Source organism: Ailuropoda melanoleuca, chromosome 8 (genome assembly GCF_002007445.2).
Source record: "Ailuropoda melanoleuca isolate Jingjing chromosome 8, ASM200744v2, whole genome shotgun sequence".
In the NCBI taxonomy this organism is placed as follows: Eukaryota; Metazoa; Chordata; class Mammalia; order Carnivora; family Ursidae; genus Ailuropoda; species Ailuropoda melanoleuca.
In genome coordinates this window covers 20,973,867-20,996,097 of record NC_048225.1, presented here as the reverse complement: position 1 = coordinate 20,996,097, position 22,231 = coordinate 20,973,867, and the positions used below count along the sequence as shown (strand labels likewise).

The 22,231-nt window shown below is 45.1% G+C and overlaps 1 protein-coding gene across 2 annotated transcripts; it reads right to left on the bottom strand.

The window, feature by feature from the left end:
* Positions 1–3,468: 3,468 nt before the first annotated feature.
* Positions 3,469–21,982, bottom strand: DDX25 (DEAD-box helicase 25). Of its 2 annotated transcripts, none has more exons than XM_002926458.4 (12): positions 21,809–21,974; positions 21,119–21,185; positions 20,822–20,866; positions 20,195–20,330; positions 18,560–18,652; positions 18,372–18,474; positions 16,940–17,054; positions 15,783–15,960; positions 8,414–8,651; positions 7,165–7,327; positions 4,932–5,120; positions 3,469–3,734 (listed from the first exon to the last, which is right to left on the bottom strand). In XM_002926458.4, exons 1-12 carry the CDS (start codon positions 21,869–21,871, stop codon positions 3,673–3,675), a joined length of 1,452 nt encoding a protein of 483 aa, XP_002926504.1. In that variant the 5' UTR covers positions 21,872–21,974; the 3' UTR covers positions 3,469–3,672. The 2 variants fall into 2 exon arrangements, with proteins under 2 accessions (XP_002926504.1, XP_019662753.1); XM_019807194.2 differs by lacking the exon at positions 3,469–3,734 and adding an exon at positions 3,777–4,559 and having other exon boundaries at positions 21,809–21,982.
* Positions 21,983–22,231: the final 249 nt, after the last annotated feature.

Genomic DNA, 22,231 nt, shown 5'->3' with positions numbered 1-22,231 from the left:
AAGCTACCCAGTCTGTGGTATTTTGTTATGGTGCCCGAGCTGACTGAGACACAAAGCAATAAGGAAAATTAGGGGAAAGAGGGCAGTGTCTCGAGACCATGGCTCTGACAACCGGCCCCTGAGGGGCGCCAGGCAGCACAGCTGGGGTGGGAGGGAGGGGTGTGAGAAGGTGAGAGCCTGGCTGACCCCTCCGTCCTTCGACAGCAGGGAGCACGAGAGCCAAGAACCTGGGAGAATGCGGAACCTAGAACCGAAAACATCAGCAGGGCCAGGGGGTCAGCAGACAGAAGTAAGAAGGGCAAGGCCTAACTCTCCTCTCAGCCATGGGTTACAAAAAAGTACACAAAATTCTGGAGCGAGTTGGTTTTGGATTCTTCCAAGAATAGAAAGTTGGTATTCCTTGAAGCATAGTCTGAGATATTTCAAGCAAGACTGTGATATTTCATAGGTCATGGGTTACAATGTTATGAGTGTCTTTAATACACATGATGGTTCCTTCCCATCACTGCAGTGGGGGGGGTTGGTTGGGCTGAGGAAGGTAGGATTTAAGAGGACCCAACTCTTCCCCGAGTCCTGTGGTAAAAGTAACATATGCCCACCTGCTGGGCCCCACGTACCCTCTGGATCAGCAAGCATGGGCTCTCCGTACAACCGTAGGGAAAGAACAGAGAAAGGCCCTCAAGCTCAGAGGGCAAAGAAGGGCATGCCCGCGGGAAGGTCCTTGCTCTGAACCCCCTTTTCACCTTCCATTCCAACAGCTGTGGCATCTCTGTTCGGGTCCTCTTTCCAGTGGGGTCCCTCCTTGAATCAAAGGGAGGGAGACGGAGCCTCTGAGAGGACCAAGAGCAGAAGCAAGGCTGGACCCAACCAGCTTCTCTCCCCACAGCTGGAAATGTACTGCTCATCTCCCCCTCGGCCAGCAAGCCTCTAAGACTTTCCACTGTTGATCACATGTGCAGAGACCGCCAGCGGCTTTCACTGGGACCAAGCTTTGCTGAGGGGATCAACACTTTCTCATGACCAAAAGCAATAACGTCTCTTGGGAAGGGCTGTCAGACATCCTACCAGACTATGACCAACGCGTTTGCCTTTCCTATTATTCATAGCTGCCTTTGATCCAGCACCTAACATCATAGGAGCTGTGCTCCAGGCGAGGTGTTCACTCACAACTCCCACTGGGAGTCACAGCCCCGCTCTACGTAATTGTGAATTTCAATATGCTAACAGTATCAAGCTGGCCAAGATCAACTCAATGGATTTGGTTTAGTGTTTGGTGCCAAGTAATACACAGCTGATGAACCCAGCCCACAGATGCACTGAAATCATCTGGTTACTCCTTGCCTCTCCACAGACTCCTTCCTCAGGCGGCATCAACTGAGAGATGACCTTGGCCAGGCTGTGCACGGAGATGCGAAAATGGCTTGCGGTTCCCAGCAAGGAGCTGCACCCTGCAAAACAGCCTTCAGATTGTTGACTCACCAGACTGGACAGCTAGTGCTAAGACAGCTGTGAGGCACTCAGAACACAGGATGGCTTTGCTGCCTCCTAGGTGGCGAGACAAAGGAATGTGAGGAGAGGGGCAAAGGGGAAGGCCGAAGAATGCCCACTATTTGCAGACCCTATGGGAACAGTTGCCAAATGGAAATTACCAAAGACGTTTGTGAGGGTAACCGGTGGAGAGTCTATGGGAGATCTGAACCAGACAGGGAAATGGCAAGGTTTTATCTAGAACTCCCCAGTACGGAGCTGAGTATCATGCACATTCCCACTGACTTTTCGCCAAGAGAGAGCAGGCCATCTTGATAGACTTCCTATGCTCAGTCACCTTATACCATATAATTGCAGTTCAGAACTCGAATGGAAAACATCAGGGAAGAACGTTAGTGAATGAAGAAAATAGCAAAGATTATTTACTCGGCAAACATTTACTGAGCACCTGTTCTGTGCTGGGCACTGCGCGGACAGGAAGACACCACACGCTGATCACAGCCCCGTGCGAGCCCACACAGCAGACACCGTGTGAGGAAAACCGCGTGGCCATGCAGAGGTGGGAGTTCCACTTTGTACAAATTCTGTCTCTGGAGACTTCTCTTTGCCTTGGTGTCTCCTCCTGAAGACAGGGATCCTTATTACCTTCTGCTTTACCCCCTGACACTGTACCTTCCCTGACGGGCCCTGTCTTTGGAGGGTCTGGCTTCTTCCACCCGGGGAAGGACTGTATGTTTTTTTCAAGATCTCCCGGTAATTGTGGTGATGAGCTGGGCCTGGAACGCTGCCGCATTGGGCCCGTGCTAGATAAGTGGAGGGCGGTCCCGAGTACACGACCACAGGCACCATTCAATACATACTTCTCTGTCTAAGAGGAGACAGAGTGTCTTCTCTGGGAAGCCGGCCCGGTTGGTGTTTGGAGCCCCCCCTCAGAGCCGCACCAGTGACCCGCACAGCCCTCCCTCCTTCGGCACAGTCTGTTATCCTGCTGGCTTCTTCTGAGGCTGCTGTGTCTCTGGTCTGCGACGGCTGTAACATTTTTTTTTGTCTCCTTTGCGCTGGTGTCTGCTGTAAAGGGTGGACAATAAACGCCCCCAGGGAGTGAGGCCGCTGCTGGTTTTCCTGTAATTCTGAGCCCTGCTCACAGGGATAAAACGCGGGCAGGGAGCTCTGCGCATGGAAAACCACAGCAGATAGGCCAGAAACACCTTCAGGCCAGGATGATGGGGGCACTCCTGTAGCTGCCAGTGAGGCCCTGGTGGGCCAGACGGAGCCAGGACCCGGGCTCTAGCTGCAGGTCACAGACCTGCTCCAGCTTTCTGGGAGAGTATCAATTTCCCCGGTTTCCTCAAGCCCACCGTTTCACTTGTTACCAGCAAATGTGAGAAATGAAAAGCATCTCAATGGGACTTATAGGAAAACGTCTGGGATTCTCAGATATACCGTGCATGAAATGTTACTTCTTTAATATGGCGAATGGGTGTTTCTCCCCCCCCCCCCCACTGCCTGTTTTGAAGAAATGCCTATAACAAAGGCAGGTTTTCAGAGACTATTAGATAGCTGATGATGGATTACATCCGCTCTAATTTAAAGACATTAAGAAGCCAAGCAGGGAATATATGTTCACATTCTGTATATCAACTGAAACATTAAAAAAGCAAAATGTTCTCTTTCAAATTGTTTTACTTTTTGAAGGTTGCACCCTGCACTCCCGCCTAAGGGGTGTGTGTGTGCGCGCGCGCGCACGCATATGCTCCTGAGGGAGCAGACGCGTGAGGGAGGAGGACACGAGTGAGTGAGACCTGAAGCTGGGTGGCTTCTCTGCCCCGCGCTCACATTCCCAAACCACTGAGCTTCTACTGCCATCTCGTGGCACCATAAGGTGTGCTCAGCTCCTAGAAATGAAGTCCCGCCACAACCCAGGAGCCCAGACAAGGACGCTGACCTGTAAGTGAGATTAGAATAAGAAATAATCTTGCTTTTTTATTCAAAAAGATCATGTGCTTCACACCAATCTGGTTTCAAAAAGACCTCAGGTCTCAAGGCTAAGGCTACCATGACATTTATTTTGCCATATTTAACAGTTTCACTTTGAAAAAGCCCCAACGGAAAAAATTACCTTGGAAACCCACTGGGACATTCTCACATAAACTAGGATATTTCACAAGCAATAAAGTTCTGTCTTCAATATTCAATCTTTTCAATTTCATCCATGTCTTCAGGGTCGAGTTGCTTAATACTGCTGTCTAGAAGAAGGAAAGAGAATGGAATCAGTCTGAGCTCAGGGCCTAAATGGAATTTCATTCCACTCAACTCGGAATTTCTGAAGACAGTGACACTTATGCAAATATGTGTTCCTGTGACCCCTTGAGAGAGGAACGTTCTCAAGATTACTTGAGGAGGAGATGGTATCAAAATAACCAAGTAATACTGACCCAAGATAGCATCAAATGCATCAAACAATAGAATTTGCGTGTCTAGACACCTTGGGGCAGGAAAAAGGCCAGAGTGCAAGGGAGGGGAGCCTGGGAAGGGGCCTGGCCATGCTAGGAATGAAGTGGGCCTGTGGGGGGTGAGTGTGTGTGTGGGTGGGGGTACAGGATGGCAACTGGGAGAAGGGCTAAGGCTCACTTCCCAAGTCTAGGTCATAAGGCGCTTACCATAGCATGAGTAATCAACTTCCCTGAAGGGGCCATGGACGTGCTACAGTCTGTAGACTTTTCAAAATTGTATTCCAGACTGCATACATATGCCTCTGTGCATTTCCCCAGGACAGTGTCCACTGCTTCCCACAAAAGTTAAGTACCATTTTCCCAAAAGGTGAAGATATATTTGGGGTCATTTGGGTGTCCCTCTTCCCCCGCTCCCCAGCCATATCCATGGGCTTTGCAGTATGGGGTAGTCTGAGAAGTGGACACCTCAGTTTAGGTCACCCTTCCAGTTTCCATCAGTTCCCATCAGAGGGCAAGCTGCCAGTCCAAGAACCCCAGCCGGTTATCAGAGCCTGCCTTGTTTGGATGGGGGGCTGGAGGAAGCACAGCAGATCTCAGAAATCAGGACCGTCCTTGTTGCTAGGGCGGAGCCAGAGGAAGGGAAAAATGTAAACATGAGAGGAAGCTGCGGACATAATATAATCCTAAAGGACTTCATTACTTTGTTTAGGGTAGTGCTTTACAGGACATGAAAAGCTGCTCCGGGTCCTACAATGGGCAATAACATAAACCTGAACTCATATTAATTCCACTGGACTTTTTGATTGTTCTTTACCTACCATATAGGGATGATTTAATCAACCGTCTCACTGTAGGAACTCTGGCACCTCCTACTCCTTGGCCCCTGCCCCCTGTGCTACCCTAAGCCTCCGGGCATAAGGTCTGTGACACACGCCATCACTGTCACCATCAGCAGGGTCCACGGTTCTCACTGTGACAGGTGCTACTTACTAAAGTGATCCTGGATCTTCATAAGTAGGGGCAGCTTATCCACTTCAATCATGTTGAAGGCGAGGCCCTTTTTTCCAAAGCGTCCTGTCCGCCCTATGCGGTGAAGGTAGGTCTCATAGTCTGGCTCCTCAGCTTGGTTTACAGGGAGATCAAAGTTCACCACAATTGTGACCTGCTTCACATCGATCCCTAGAAGAAGAGAGAGGCTGAAGGGTCCTGCAACTGTTTTCTTAGGACATAGCTATTCACAAACCACTTTTGCCAAGGGAACTCTCGTGTAACAGCCACGATTTACTAATAAAACCTGGTTTTACATCATGGAAGTGGATCCTTTGGTCAGCAGTTTGCTGGCCCGATATGTCTAGGATGCTAGATTTAAAAGTGTCAGGAGACGCTAGTTCCCCAGAAGTCTAAATATGTACAAAGATGGTGTGTGTGTTATGGACGGGGGCTCTGACCAAGCCCATAGAGCCACCACCTCCTCTCCACTCCCCCTGTGCTAAGTCCCCAGCAGGCCCCCGTCTAGTGTCTCCGACCCTTCTCAGGACCCCACTCCACTCCATGCCCTAGCTCATCATCCCACCCAAGTCATTTTTATCCCCTGCCTCACTGTTACAACTTCCAACTGGGTTCCCTTCTTCTCTCCTCCTCTAATTTCTCCAAATACAGTCACCACGGCAACATCCAGAACACCTGTGTTCAGGACCTGACTGCCCCAACTGCACAGGATGAAGTACAAACAATTCCAGATTTCCACACCACCTGAAGTCTCATCTCTTCCTCTCCTGACTCAAATCCAACACTACAGTCATAGTCTTGCCATTTCTCACGCAAACTGTCAATTCTTACAAACTGGATTCTCTACCCTTCCTACAAAACCTTTCGTATCTCATGTTCCTTAGGAAGACTTCTGTGATCCCCCAGTGCCTCTGTCCCCCAGCACTAGAAGGCAGTCTGGGTCACAATCCTTGTCTTCCTTGGAGCTCTTGGTGCCCTCTTTCCTCCTAGGTCTAGAATCATGCCATCCAATATGGCTATCCAAGTTTAAATTAATCCAAATTAAACACTCATTTCCTCAGTCACACTAGCCATGTTTCAAGTACCCAGCAGCCATATATGGCCAGTGACTACTAACTGAACAGCACAGAGTAGAACATTTCCATCCACGTGGAAAGTTCTGTTGGATAGCATTGGTCTGGACAGTCGAGTGTCTAGGCACTGAGCTCCCGGGGGGCTGGGACCTCATCCTTGTTCAGGCCCCCATTCTATCTGCTGAACTAAGAGTGAATTAGGAACCATGGTTTAAGCATGGGGTCTAGGCAAGGGTACAGGAAAGATGAAGACTGTAGGAAGGACCAGGTCTTGAAAAAACAGAGAATTTTTTCCCCCAGTAGTCAACAGTTTTGAAATTAAAAGTGCCTCAGAGATGATTGACATCATTAGGGAACATGAGTTAAAAACACGATGAGATGCCACATACACGTACTAGAACGACTAAAATTAGAGAGAGACAATACAAATGGCTGGCAAGGACGCAGAGCAACTGGAACTCTCCTACTTTGCTGGTGGGAATGAAAAATGGTAGTCACTTTGGAAGACAGTTTCTTATGGAGCTAAATATACATTTACCGTATGACCCAGAAATCCTACTCCTAGGCATTTATCCAAGAGAAATGAAAACGTGTCTCTGAAAGACCTATACATGAATGTTTATTACAGCTTTATTCAAAATAGCCCCAAACTGTGAATAATCCAAATGTCCATCAACTGGTGAATGGATGAATTAATTGTGGTACATCCGTTCAATGGAACACTACTCAGCAATAAAAAGGACTGAACTACTGGCACATGTCACAGCACTGATGAATTCAAAAGCATATGTCAAGTGGACTAAGTCAGACACAAAGGCTAACTACCATATGATTTAATTTATATAGCATTCTGGAAGAGACAAAATACAGAGAAAGAAATCTGATCAGTAGTTGCCAAGGGCTGGATGATAAAAGGAAGAGGCTAGCTGCAAAGGAGCACAAGCAAGTTTTGGAGGGAGAGGGAAGTGTTCTGAACTTTGATTATGGTGATGGTTACCTGACTCTGTATGTTTTTCAAAACTCACTGTAAACCTAAAATCAGTGAGTTTTATCATATATAAGTTATATTTCAATAAACTTGACTTTAAATGTGTACACCCACACACACACACACACACACACACACATACACACACACACACCTCGAGCACAGACATTGGTTGTTATAAGAACTTTCTCTTTCCCATCCCGAAACCTCTGAATGATGGAGGCTCGCTGATCCACTGTCAGTTCTCCGCTTAACAGAGACACTTGGTGGCCGTCCTGCATCATCTCCACAGTCAACCACTTGGCATTTCGACGAGTCTACATGAAAACACAGAACCCAGCATAGCACCCCAAGTCAAAGCAGACAGGCTGTGTTTGCAATGCTCACATACACACAGCAGGGAAGCCTTTCCAAAGGGCTGCACGGGAGTTTTGCTTTACCTCTCCCTCAAGCCCTAGAGGAACCTTGGAATGGGGCACCTGCTGTCTTCTCAGGGTCACGTGCTCTCAACCTGCGGGAGCTTTGGCTTTTCAGCCAGGAAGCAGAGATAAAATGCTCACTTACCTCAAGTGGTAGGATGATGACAAAATGGGATAACACAGTAAAGACAACCTCAGGCACTGTAGGAGTGCTTCCTGTCTGCCCAGCGTCTCACCCAGATCTTTACATGCATTATGGTCATTGTTCGCACAACAATTTGATGAAACAGCTACCTAATTTCATTTAAAAAATTTTTAAAAATCCCAAACCCGAAGCTTAAAAACACAGAGTCACCTGCCCAAGGTTTCATGGCTAGTCCGTGGCAGATGCGAGCTTGCTTTCATTCTATAAGGCTTTCAGGGCTGTCCCTGTGCCAGCCAGGCGCCAGTCTTGTGGGGCTACGAAAGTAACACAGATGTGGTCCTGCGCTCATGGAACTTACAGTGTTCACGCGGTAGAGAGAAAACAAAACCAACATGCGAACATGAAACACATCGGAGAGCAAAAAATAAATATGAAAATAAAAATAGGGTAATATTAATAGTGAGTGACTGAGTGGCTACTTTACTCATAGTAAGTTAGCAACTAGACAAGAATATTCTTAATCTGATGGAGGAGATCTGTAAAAACCCCACAATAAATATCAACTTATATGGGGGTGTCAGAAGCAATCCTTCTAAAATAAGGATATCCTCTATTTAACCTCATCTTGAAGTCCTATTCCGTTACTTAATCTTTCTAAGTTCCACCCATAACATAGAGATTCATTTCTATCCCAAGTTGTTCCGAACATAAATCCCCCCCTCCCCGTACCCAAAGTGCTGACGGGGGTGGCTGGCTCTCTGGCCCTTATTAGCATCATGTCCCCTCCGTTCCCCGTGCCAGTGAGTCCGGCACGACGAGACAGATCGCGGCACGGTTACCTGGCAGAAGATGATGGCCTGGCCGATGGTGATGCCGCCATAGATGTTGCACAGGGCTTGGTACTTGTCCTTCCTATTCTCACACAACACGTAATACTGTCGGATGTTGTTCAGGGTCAGCTCCTCTTTCCGTAACTTGATAACGTTAGGGTCAGGAATGATCCGCTCTGCAAACTGCCACACGGAGTCCTCAAAGGTCGCTGAAAACAGGAGCATCTGGCACTCAGAAGGTAAAGCTCTGTAAGAGAGAAGGGAAGACGACGCTGTCAGCCACGGCCATCCCTGTCGCTCTCCTCGGGGGCGGCTTCAAGCATGTCCTGCCCACTGCCACCAGGGGTCAGGGGGTGAGGGGCTTCCTACCACAAGCTCCACCTCTGTCCAAAGGGCCATGTGTCCTGCCCCTCTTTGCCGCCAAGAATTTGGAAAAACCCACGAGCTGAGTGTGGAACTCAAGAGCAGCGTTTAGATACGTATTTTGGAAGGTCTAGGGTCTCTCGTGCCCATTTTCTTCTTAAGTGAGGCAGAATCAGGAGCCCCGAGTGTTCGTCTAGATATTCCTCCTGGTATTTGTCTCACACAAAGTGGAATGCGAGGAAGGAAACAGGCTAGTCGTTCAATGGCAGGTGTTACACTTCTTGGGAGGAAAAGAACAACAGCCACACTAACTTTCTTTGGGATGGGAAGGACCCGGATAGAAACAAACGGGGAACAAAGAGGAAATGCTACCGCATGCAAAACATGAGCTGAACCGGTAACAAACACAGGGCTGATTCACATAAAGTTTGAAAATGGGCAAAATGAATCTAGAAGCTGGCAGTCAGAAGAGAGGTTAATCCTGGGGAGGAGTGGGCGGGGATGAGGGTGGGCAGAGGCTGGTGACAGGAAAGGAGCCGTAGGGGACCTCTGGAGTGCTGATAAATTTCTAGTTCTCAGTCTGGGCCACCATCTCATGAACACAGCCTCTTTGAATTTTCACTCAGCTGTACACTTGTGATTCATGTATTTCTCTGAGCATATTTTATACATCAATAAATTTTAATTTAATCTGATTTCACCAGAGAGAAATCACAGCTTTTGAGAAGAAGACAGAGCACCTAGAAGATACGGCGTTAGTGCTAAAAGAGAGTGGGAGAGATCATGGAGTCCAGTGACTCTCAGGCACTACGTCAAGCCTGGGGTGTGGGTTGTCTGGGAAGCTTTTCTAAGTAAAGACTTGACGGACTTCTGGGCAACAACAGTAGACTGTCTGCATGTGTACCTCCCCAGGTTCCCACATACCATGAGTATGATTATAAAGAGATAGAAAGACATGAACCCACAACAACATGGAGAACAGAAGAGAAGAAACTGGTGGATGAGATAACTCAGTGTATTTCTGTTAGACGGGAAAGCATGGTAACCGACAAAGCGGATGACGGCCTCATGTGAGTGGTACAGATTGAAATGGTGATGCAGACGGTGGCAGTGGCTCCCTCAGAACCTGAGAGCTCTGGGAGCTACCAGCACCGGGGGCCAGAGAAAGGAGGAGTGGTGTGTTAGAAGATACAAGGAAAATTCTGCATTAGCTTGCTGCGTTGGTGCGGGGCGGGGGAGTGGGGGGACCTCTTGGCCGTCTACTGTATCACGGTCCTCCAGATGGAAAAAGATGGCACCAGGACTGGCATCCCAAGGCTTGTGCCATTTCATTCCAAAAAGACAATGTACAGAGATTACACAAGGAAAGGAAACGTGGGCTATACTACAGAACACTCTGGATTTCAAAGACTTAGGGTGAGAAAAAGAATGTAAATTATTCCACTAATAATTTTTATATTGATTAAATTGATTACTTGTCAAATGCTATTTTTTGATATGTTGGCTTAAATAAAATGTAACATGAATTTCACCTTTTTTTAAATGTGGCTACTAGAAAATTTAAAATTACACAAGTGGCTTGTATTATATTTCTACGGGACAATGCCATGATTTAATCTTTTTTAAGCAAAAGAAGAAAATCAACAATGGAAGAATGAACAACCAACATAAATGCCCTAATTATTACTTAATATTCTCTTGAAGAGAAAGCCCTTTTTGACTATCGGATCTTTCCCAGAATTCTGAGTCTTTCATTCTCGGTTATACATAACTATACCAACTTATTGGTAAGGGATGGCAAGAAGGGAGTCTCACTTGATCTTTGGCCAAAATTATAATTTTTCTAAAGATTTTATTTATTTATTTGACAGAGAGAGAGAGAGCGAACACAAGGAGGAGGAGCGGTAGGCAGAGGGAGAGGGAGAAGCAGGCTCCCACTGAGCAAGGAGTCCCATGCAGGGCTCTAATCCAGGACCCTGGGATCATGACCTGAGCCGAAGGCAGACACTTAACTGACCGAGCCACCCAGGTGCCCCTGGCCAAAACTATTTTTAAAAAGGAAGACTGGCTGAAAATGTGTATAAGGAGCAGCTGGGTCCCACGTTACTTCAGACAGTTGGGCACGTACAAGTAGGAGACCAGAGGTTCATTCTGTGCAGAAATCCCAGACTTGGGGATACCAGCCCCAACTGAAGGTGAGAGTAAAGCAGAGAGCTGAAAATAGGGAGTGACTGAAAATATGCATATGAGAATATGCAGCCCATTCCCTGGCCCTGCTCCCAGGAGGCCAGCAACGAAGTGTATGTCTCCTAGGGAAGAGATGAGACACATTCCATAGTTCTAATGCCCTGCAAGTAACGATCATCCTAGAAGAGAGCCGCCCAGGTCACAGGCCCCAACCATGAGCCCAGAGCTGTCAATAAGCTTCTCAGTTCCCAACCACAGATTCTGAAAGGCTAGCCAGGTATCACCAGATACGAGCGGGAAAGGTCCACCACAAGAGACAGAGACGTAGCAAAGAAACCAAAAGAAGAAACTCAGATAATTCACAGCCAATGTTGAGAACAGAAAAAAAATTTAAATACTATAATTAATATTCTCAGAGAGACAACAGCAGCATATCGCATCCATCACAAGAGAAGGAGGTTACAAAAAAGAAACCGAGAAAGCCAGGGCAATCCAGACAAGACAGAAAAAGAAATTCAGACGACTGTGTTATTTTAATGACAGAAAGGAGGACCATTCAACTGGAGGAAAGAGGTAAATACCAGAACAGAGCCACTGCATGGCATCAAGGAAGAATTGGGGGCGAGGCACGGCGGGGAAGGAGCCGTGAAAAGCACATATGGAGACTGAAGCTCCCAAGTTCCGAATGAGACAGGCAACATTTCTAAATTCAAAGTCGTTTTGCCTTTCAAAAGCATACAGCGCTCAGCTGGAAACAGTGGATGCAGAACTCGCTCGGCCATACGCACGGATGCACACGCATTATTGCATTCCTCCCTTGATATCTCTAGGAAACTGAGTAAAGTTATATTGCCTGCTTCGGCACTTGCAAGTAAAACGTCCTGCAGGTGAACAAATGGAGACATTTTGACCACAGGTGTCTTAGTGCTTTCAGTGGAGAGCTAATTCTATAAGATCTTACCAATGATCATGCTTTGTACACGATACCAGGTGATATGTCAAATCAGAGCAACAAAAAATATATCCCCCCTAGCTCTTAGGATTTGAAAAATGGAGTTCAAAATATCTTCTTGACTTGTATGAAGTTTTAATAAGACACAGAAAATCTAAAACAGAAGACTGCTGATAATCACATCCAAATACAAACTAGCTTCTGCTCAACTGTCTGCATGGGCAGCAGACAGTGCAAATGTCAATTCTGGCAGCTTCCACTCAGTCTATAAACTTATCAAAGAAAATGAAAAGACCCTGCCAGCTAAACACCCTGCATACTTTGTGCCCAGCACTTCTAAAAGGCGAGTCATCTGCTTAACTGTGCTACTGAGCTTCTGTTATCAAAGTGTTTCCTTACTTTTCAGTTTCCTCAAAACTTGCACTTAGTAAGATTTTTACCTGTATGGAAATGGAAGAAGAGAGTCACCTTGAACATCTGCCTGTATACTATCACTGTCGAGGCCACAGAAGAGTTAAAATGTTGGCCAGTCATAAAATTTTATCTTCAAAGTGTGAGACAAAAAGAAAGTCCTTCTCTAATCTGAAAATATGCTGAATATGGGAACAGAGGAAAGGATTATAGTAAAACAGAAATGATACGCTGTTTCTCCAAAACTGTGATGACCTGTGAAGACGCTTTCAGGGGATTGCTTGTGCCTGAGCTGTCTGACGTGACCCACAAATACTTGTAGCAAAAAAATTACTCATTTTTTAGGAAATAAGGCTGCTGGGGAACTAAAAAATGTTACCAGAAAAGGGCAGCCCAGTTGAACAAGACTTTCTTGTTCCTTTGCTAAAAACTCTAACTTACTCGGAATCCATCTTTGATTTCACAAGCCTAAATCGCCTCTGTGCTTCACCACCAAGTTCCCTGAGAACCACAATGGTAGCTAATGTACTTCAGAGCGTTTAAAAGTAATGGACATTTTAGATGTGGATAACCTCAACGGCGGATTTACAGACGTGAGGGATCTGAATGACAAACAGCTCACCTACCAAACAAGCCTGCAGACAGAGTTGATGCGGACATTTCCAGAAAGCTAGACACGAATTCTTGCGTGTTTAAAAACCTAGTGTTGCTAGTAAGTAAACTCTTAAATAGTCCATGATTAACACTTTTGTGAAGCGGACAGCACACTGGACTAGTAGCAGGAGTCAGCATGAGAGCTGCCAAGTCAAAATGAGTTTTACTTTGGACTGTATTCAGTTTTCCTGCCACACACACAAAAAAAGAAGGCTGCCGGTAGTTCAGAGAATTATTACTAGAAGAGGAAAGGGAAAGAGTAGAAACAGCCTACCACACTACGAGACAAAAAGAAATAGGTCACTGCTGGATGGGTCTTTAAACACAGGTAATAGCTGTTTAATTAGTCCTACTGTATTGACATTCTCCTCGTAAACAGTTGTATTTGAGTATTTTAAGAATATAATACAATGGCACAGAGTACAAAATTTAAGCATCCAATAATGAATTTAAAAAGATTAAAATAAATTGCTGTCAAAGATGACATTATAAAATACTGTTATATGTTTCTCATACATATTATTCATTTAATTAGTTGTACTAATAATTACGACTAATTGCCACTGTTACCTAGTTCTGTTGTTTTGCTTAAATAGTAGCATTTATGCAACAAAAAATACAGGATGATATATAATTTATTTTATTTTATTATTATTATTTTTAAAGATTTTATTTATTTATTCGACAGAGATAGAGACAGCCAGCGAGAGAGGGAACACAAGCAGGGGGAGTGGGAGAGGAAGAAGCAGGCTCACAGCAGAGGAGCCTGATGTGGGGCTCGATCCCATAACGCCGGGATCACGCCCTGAGCCAAAGGCAGACACTTAACCGCTGTGCCACCCAGGCGCCCCCGGATGATATATAATTTAAAAGAAACATATATTTCCCATATTTTTATGTTAATAACACACGTGATGACTATTTTTTCTATATTATATTATTACATAAATATATTTTTTGTCTGCTATGACTGTGTTCTGCTCTCTAAAAAGTTGGTCACTATAGGGAAAGAAATAACTTAAGAATTAATTTTCCCAGATCTGGCAGGCACAAATTTTACAAATGAACAGGATGAGCACGCTATGTGTCTAGAATAACGGATGAGAAAAAAAGGACCCAAACCAATGCATATCACTGAGAAGTTTCAGAGTATTGTGGAGAAGGAAGATTCCAAAAGCTTCTAGAGAGAAAAAACGGATCACCTACAAAAGTCTGGGGATCAGGAGGACATTAAACTTGTCAGCAACAACACTGCAACTGAGAGTATTAATTATAGGATCTAAAAAAATTTCATTTACAACATTGACTTTGAATTTACTGGAAGAATTCTTTAACTTGGATTCTACGTCCAAGCAAACTATCAATCAAAAGATCAGGTTTACAGTACAATGAAGACATTTTCAGACATGTGGGAGATGGAAAGTGAACTTCCTAACATTCTTTTTAGGAAGCCACTAAAGAATATACTCCTGAAGACTGAATAAACTGAGAGTAAACCAAGAAAAAGCACCCAGAAAACAGGAGATGCATGTTAATGAGGGCCGGGGAGACCTACAGTGACAGCTGTACAACTAGTCCAGCTTGAAACTGGAGAGAGCTTGGGAGAGTTTCAGGAAAAAAAGACACCGATGGAGTTTTTAAATGTATTTGCCTATTTGGAGATATCACTGACATATGACACATATGATGAAATAGGCAGAGAAAAATTAAGGATCCCTACCCAGTGATACTAACCAAACGAAGGAAAGCAGGCAATTACTAATTCTAGGGGAAACAGCTGTACAAGAAAAAACATAATTATAACAACACACTGTGTGACAGTGAACAATATTTATAATGTCCTAATGATAACAATACTATTATTGTACCCAGCTCTTACAATGTAACCACAGAGAGGTGGCAGAGGGGACAGGAAAGGGGGGAGAGGGTGGTGGTACAAAAGAACTGGATTTCCACTTCCTATACTAGCAGTCAGTGACACATTAAGAAATAGCCATTTGAGCACACTATTTAAACATATGAGGGTTAACACCAGAACAGAGAGGTATTCTCTAGAAGGGGCACTTTTTTTCATTACAGGTCTTTCAGTACTGTTTGGTTTTTGGGTTTTTTTTTTTAAGATGTATTTATTTCTTTGGGGTGGGGAGCATGGGCGGGATGGGCAGAGAGAGAATCCCAAGTGGACTCCACACTCACGATCTGAGCCAAAACCAACAGTCAGCTGTTTAACCGACTTAGCCACCCAGGCACCCCTCGGTACTATTTGAATTTAGTAAGTGATATAGATTCCTAGAGCCCACTCCCAGAAACTGTGAACCAGTGAGGCTCAGGTTAGGCCTGGTAATCTGTAATTTTAAGGCCCTGTGTGATCCTGAGAGAGGCCCAGGAAAATAAGAGGATATACTTGACAAATGAGAGGGAAAGTCAGGACTAGACCACGGGGCTCCTGATTCCAGGTTACTGTGTTCTCTACTCTCCAGCAGTTAGCCTCACAATAGCTTTTGCAGGCTTTAATAAATTCTCTTTAGACTCTTGCTCTTAATAGAAAAATCAGTGGCACAAATTGGTGGGTTCCATGTGTAGGCCTGCAGTGAAAACGAAAGCAGTCAGGCAAGATGACAAACTAAAGAAGTGGGAAACGACAGCAGTCTAAGGGCCCGGTGAGCTGTGAAAATGCTAAACACCCAAATGTGTTTTAAAGGCAAAGGAAGCAGGGAATCAAGCAGTGAAGACAATTGGGAACAGCAGACAAATCAAACACCCGCTCCAGACCGAAGATCCAGGAAGAAAAAGGATGAATATGAAACTTACCTCTGAATACGGATGCTTTGATCTGAGAATCCTTGTGTGTCAATCATCACGTCCGCTTCATCCAGGACAAACACACGAATCTTAGTCAAGTCAATTAATTTTCGCTTGAAACACCAATCTAGGACAGTCCCAGGAGTGCCAATTATAATCTGTTTGGTGACGTCGGTGCCTCTGGGAACTAGGGAGAAAAGGGTTGAAAGACTTCTTCAGAGGCAAAGGACCTTCACAGTCCACAATTCAGGGCCACGCAACACAGGACTGTGAAACGAAAGTATTATCTTGTGACGATTTTCCAAGTGCAAACCGTAAGGGTCATCACGGATTTGGATTTTGCAGAGTTTTAAGGTAAATCCCCCAGTCTCTAGGTTTAAAGTGGTAATATTCCTGCCTATTGGATTCTGCCCCATGGTGGGTTAAAAAGCCCCCCCTTCGGCAATCCCACCGCCTTACAGAAACACCGGCACAGTGGTGAGAAACCTACCAACTGTCCCCAAATGGAAAAAAAGCACAATGTCTATCAATGGGTTGCATTAAATAAATTATGGAATACTATGAAGCTAGTCAAAACAATGAGGTGGGGCTATGCGCATGGACATGGAAAGACGTCCCAACATATGTTTTTAGACACTATGAGAAAAACGTTCCCATTTTCATAAATATTCTACAAAAACATATACACGTGCATCCACATGTGTATGAACTGAAAAAAGAAACCAAACCACAAAGCTCTGTGAACAAAACTACTATCCTTGGAAACAGGTGTTTGGAGGACAAGAAAGAATAACTTCCACCTTTACCTTCTGACCTCTGTTTTAAAGACTTTTTTCCTGCTACGCATACATAATACTTTAATAAAAACATTAACCCATACAAGCTGTTCTGCACAAAACAACTGAGCCTCAGGAAAACCCCAAGCCATCATCTTGCAGGATGTGGAAATGACGCAGCTAATGTGTACATGGTCCTTATTACGTGCCAAGCGTGTACACGGTCCTGCATCTGCATCGGCCCATTTCATTCTGGTCACAGCTCTTTGGTTCAAGTGCTGTGATAGCTCCCATGTTAAAGACGAGAAAGCCAAGAAGGTGCAGAACATGGCTGCTGATGGTGGAGTCAGGACTTAAAAAATCCGCCAGGCCTGGCTTACTGGTACATACTGCGATTCCCTCGAACGGCGTACATCACTTGAACATCCACACAGAATTTTCCCATCCGTTCGACCACACGACCAGTTTGCAAAGCCAGTTCATAAGTAGGAGCTAGGCAGAGGCACTGTGAGAGAGAAGAGGGAAGTCGCAAGGCTCACACAAGCCATCGTGCAAATCTGACATACAGTTAAAACTTGTACGAGGAGACGCAGGGGTGCGAAACTGGGAGATTTGGGTTGAATAAAGTATTTTCAGTTGAACACAATTTAGCAGCTGATAGATCTGAGGTGAATGTTGAGTATGGGAGGGGAGAAGGGGTTGAAGGACAGAGAAATACCTTTTATATTCCTCTCTAAAGAGTTATGAAGAACCACAGATCCTGTTTTTTTTGTGGGAGAGAGTGGGTTTAAGGAGGCTGGGAATCAAGAAGAAGGGAAATGTAATGTGAATCACTCCTTGAGTGTCACTCCCATCACTTCTTGCCTGCTATTAAAAGTCTGCCTGTTTCCAGAACACTCCCTGCTTGATTCAATCCACTGTATACACCTCTGGCAGAATACTCCCTGAAATTGTTACCTCCATCCTCCTATATCTGGTGGTTGCTGAGGAATGAAGATGTTGATGCAAGAAACTGGTGATATTTAATGCATTTATGTGCTTCAATTAAGGATCTGTGATACAGAGGAGAGGAAAACATAGCTAAAGTGCTAACAACTGTTTCCACGTATAGTTCTCAACATGGATTCAAGTGCAGCTTTTCCTGAAGAATTTTTACTCATAATACCAAACCCTGAATATGTATTTCAGCGAACCTGTCTAAAAAAGCACAAAATTTTATATACCAGGGATCAATCATCCACATTCACAGCTTATCTTGCTGATCAAACTGTAAGCTTCCAGAAAGAACCCTTTGCAGGGGGTGCACTCAATATTCAGGTAGTCAGCTTGTCAAATGAGTTGATGAGCACAGCATGGAGAAGCAGGGAAAGAACACCAGACACTTTCCAAAAGTGGAAGCTAGACCAAGAGAAGAGCAAGCGCATTTCCAGTCCCTGCTCAGTCACTCTCGGACATCCATGGCCTCATGTGAGACACTTCCCTCTCCAAGCCTCAGTCTCCCCTCTGCTAAAGGAGGAGGTGGACCAGGTGATGCTTTGGTCCTACAGCTATATGGCCACCACTAGGGAATGCTCACTTTCAGGCCAAGCGCAGTGGGACTCACCTAAGACATTCTACTAGTAAGGAGACAGACTGGGATTGGAACCAATCAAACTATAAAGCCTGTGCTCCCATCACTGTCCCATCCTGATGCCCAATGCCCTGTGATTTTATGAAAGAATGTCTATTCTAAATGCTATCATATCTTGGCAGTAATATCACCCATTACTAAAATATCATTGGCATTGCAAGCATTCCCCTCTCTCCCTCAACCTTTCCTTACCTGTGGGAACAATTCCAAGGTATTAACTCTGCTTAGCATTGCCAAGACAAAAGCAGCTGTTTTTCCTGTTCCAGACTGGCTCTGGGCTATGAGGTTCTGGGGTCTGTAGAAGAGAAGAGACACCTGGGCATAAACTGCATATAGGAGACTAAAAACCAAGTTGGAACAGCACTGCCCTGGAAACTCACGGGTGGGCCAGCATCATAGGGAGAGCCATCTCTTGGATTTTGGATGGTCTGTTAAATCCCATTGCATAGATCCCTTTCAATAACTCTTCCTTCCTATCGAGAAAAAAAAAAGCACACACTTAAAGCCTACGATTGGTCAGCAGCCTCAGAAATATGAACTCAAAAGGTATACTTCTAAATTAAGCCACTCTGCAACTGAGCTTCAGAAGTAATATCTAGAAATACACGATTTACACCTCGACTCCCAAACATACACAATCATGCCTGTACAGCTGGACCACTCAAACAATAAGCTATGCTACAAGCTTAGGCTGAGGACAGTAATAAGAGCCTAACGTTGAACTTTCCAGTTGAACCAAGCAAAAAAGGAAAAACTCATCTGATACAAGTATATCAATTTGCCAGAAGAGTCTAATTTTCCACACAAGCAGAAAACAGAGATTTACTGTTTAATTCTTTCTTTTAAGAGATTATATTTTTAGGTAATCTCTACACCTAACATGGGGCTTGAACTCATGACCCCTGGATCAAGAGTCCCATGCTCTTCCAACTGAGCCAGCCAGATGCCCACACTGTTTAATTTTTTTTTTAATGAATGAGACTCTTTGATTCTTTAACAGCAATTTGTAGAGAAGACAAAATTTTATTAAGGTAATTCTTACATCAATTCTGTCTAGGAGCAGAAGACACAATATTACCTCATCCTTCTGAGCCAACTTTTTTTTTTTTTTGGAGAGAGAGAAAACACACAAATGGGGGTAGGGTAGGGGGGTAGGGACAGAGGCAGAGAAAGATTATCTTAAGCAGGCTCCATGCCCAGCGGAGACCCCAGAGGCGGGCTCATTGATGTCACGATGCTGAGAACACGACCTGAGCTGAAATCAAGGGCTGGACGCTTAATCGACTGAGCAACCCATACACCCGAGCCAGCATTTTTAAATGCATCTTTCCTGGGGTCTCATGATAGATGACAGAAAGAAGAGAAAATGAAGTAGGTTGGAACCCTTCCACCTTCAACAACATGTACATTTTGCATTTGGTTACTTGGCAGATTACTGGCAGCCAAGTGTTAATCATAGGTAGGCTTCTTCTTTCATTTAGAAAATGTTGGGGCATTGGGATTTTGGATTTTTCCTCTCTATATAAGTCCCTATCAGTAACTCTACCTGTTAAAATGAAGTTCCTTAATGCTAGTTAATAGATCCCTAGGAAATGCAAACCCATTTGGGAAAGTTTTTCATTTTAATACCATCTGAAACAAAATATAATTAGGAAGGCAAAAGCTTATAACTTATCTAAAGGGGGTGAGGGAGGGTATTTGGGCCATCGATGTCCCTATATCTGTATTATCGTATGGAGAATAGCAATATGGCTCTGCTGAGCTTAGCTATCCCCCTTAGCGTGTCAAGGTTAAAATATTTCACCATCAACATATTCTCAATTTGCTGCACACTCAGGTATCTTAGTGCTCCTTTTTGAATTATATTTCAACTGCATGCAAAATGTACACATCTCATTTTAATATTGAATATTAGAACATGAAGGGGATTCTGAGAGTTTTTATTATTAGCAGATTACTTTGTTCTGTACATTCTTTCTGGCGTCTTCCCGCAATAAATGAGTAAAAACACTCACAGCCGCAGCTCTTCAAATGTTTTCACTGAGTAGAGCGGAGAACTGGGATCCTTTTGTAAGACTTCAACTCGGTGACTGGATTCTACTAAGGACTGCCGAAGTAACTTGTTTAAGAGTGAATTAGCTGCCAAATCCACTAGAAAAGCAAAAATAAAAAAAGGAGATATTGCAGGAGAAAATCCAGCCTCCTAAATGAATCTAATGAATTGTTCCTTCCCGTTCAGAGATTGCATTATCAAGCAACTGTTCCTACTCTCATCTTTTCTCTAGAAGGAGGTTCTAGAAAGAAGGACATAACACCGAGAATTCCTTTTTACACGAGAATCCAGTTTCTTATGCTCTGCTGCTATACCAACCTGTGTCCTGAAGCAACCCTACATCTATCACCACCAGACCTATTTTTCCTTGCCAGCTGAAAATTCTTATCCCATTCCTGCATATTCCATTTCAACTTCCCCTAAAGAAATATGGCCTACTCCTAAATTAGTATGCTTCTGATAGTCACTATTTATAAAGAAAAAAGAAGACAGTTCTTTTCCAATTGAGATTATATTATTTGCTCACATTGTGAAAATCACGATTAACTGATAGAGTGCTAAGTTACATGCAAATAAATTTATCTCCTACCTACATCTTCTTCATCAGCTTCTTCCGTGTTATGAATAGAATCATCTAAAAGAATGGAAGAGAAACAATGAATATCAAACAGAACTGTAAAGTGTATGATCCCAGTATCTCTCACCATCTCCACAGTACGCACTGACAGCAAAGGATATCCAGTGAAGGAATCATTAAAAGACTGGGCAGGTAGTGGAGGACCTTGACAGTTAATGAGAGCCGGAGGCATTTCAGTTGCCAGGGACCTAAGAAAAGCAATGCTTTTTAATTAATTGAGGCCAATCTGCTTTATCTAACAGCACTCACCTATGTTTGGGGCTGTAGTACTCTTAATACCCTGAAGGTTCTTCCGGGGATGGAAGAGGTTTGAAAACTATTGAAAGACACAAATTTCAACCAATATTAGGAAGCAAGCCACCAAGCAGCCCAGTGCTCCCCCCTAGCAGGGAGCGACCCACCCGAATACTGTTTCCTTTGCAGTGTCAGGTATTAATTCTGACACTGGATTCTTTTCAGAAATAGATCACCTCTGTGAATTATGCTAAAATCGAAGGAGACTTTCTGCTGCCCCTGTACCTTTAGTTCCTCTTTATAGTCCTCTAATCTAAATGTGGCAGTCCTTGGGGGTCACAGCACGAGGAAGGGATGGTGGGTAGCAAAGCGCGGTGGTCGGTAAGATGGAAGCTAGCCGAGGCTCAATGGTCAAATTGGGAAAGCAGAAAACTCCAAGGTCTAGTTGGGACTATCAGCTGCTTTCTCTCCCGGGACTTCTAGGGGGGTCTTCATTTTGCCCTTTCAAACCAAAGGTCTGTGTCTCTCTCGGGGTCTCCTGCCCCCAGCCCTCCCCACATCCTTGCCACATCTCCCCTCCACCATTTGACACCCCACTCCACACGCTAGCGGGGCTCTCTCCTCCCGCCCTCCCCAGCAGATTTCCCTCTCAAAGTGCAGTTCTGGCTCCCGCCCACTTGCCCTCCCCGGCTCAGCGGCGGTTACATGGCCGTTCAGCCGCTCGCTCTCCGCCGCCCCGGCGTCGCCTCCCCAAAGTAACGACGCCATAGTCGCGATCGCAGCTGCCGCCCCCAGCACGTGCGCCCTCCCCCGGCACGAGGCAGTGCCCGGCTCCAGCCAGCGGCCAATAGGATTCCTCCCGGGGCAGGCTGACGCGCCCGCGACCACCCGCGGCGCGACGCGCAAGCGCGCGAGCTCCAGGGAGGTGGGCGGAGCCAGGGGAGGCGGTGGGCGCTGCGGGAGAAGAGCCTTCAGGGGCAGGTTTGCAATCGACAAGCAGCGCGTCGGTGCCGGGTGTTAGAAACCCGCGATGGGGCGCCAGTGTCGTGAACACTCGCCTGCTCCTGACCTCTGCCGAGACAACAGCAGCTTGAGATTGTAAGCCGCCGCAATTTTCGCACTGATTCG

Bases quoted from the DNA above. Each gene is read 5' to 3' on its own strand.
- DDX25 (XM_019807194.2), bottom strand. From the start codon at position 21,871: ATGGCGTCGTTACTTTGGGGAGGCGACGCCGGGGCGGCGGAGAGCGAG. The intron at 20,867-21,118 runs GTGAGTGCTGTT...CCATTCTTTTAG, and splicing joins TACTACAGCCCCAAACATAG to ATGATTCTATTCATAACACG. The intron at 15,961-16,939 runs GTATGTACCAGT...TTTTCTCCCTAG, and splicing joins CGCCGTTCGAGGGAATCGCA to TTCCCAGAGGCACCGACGTC.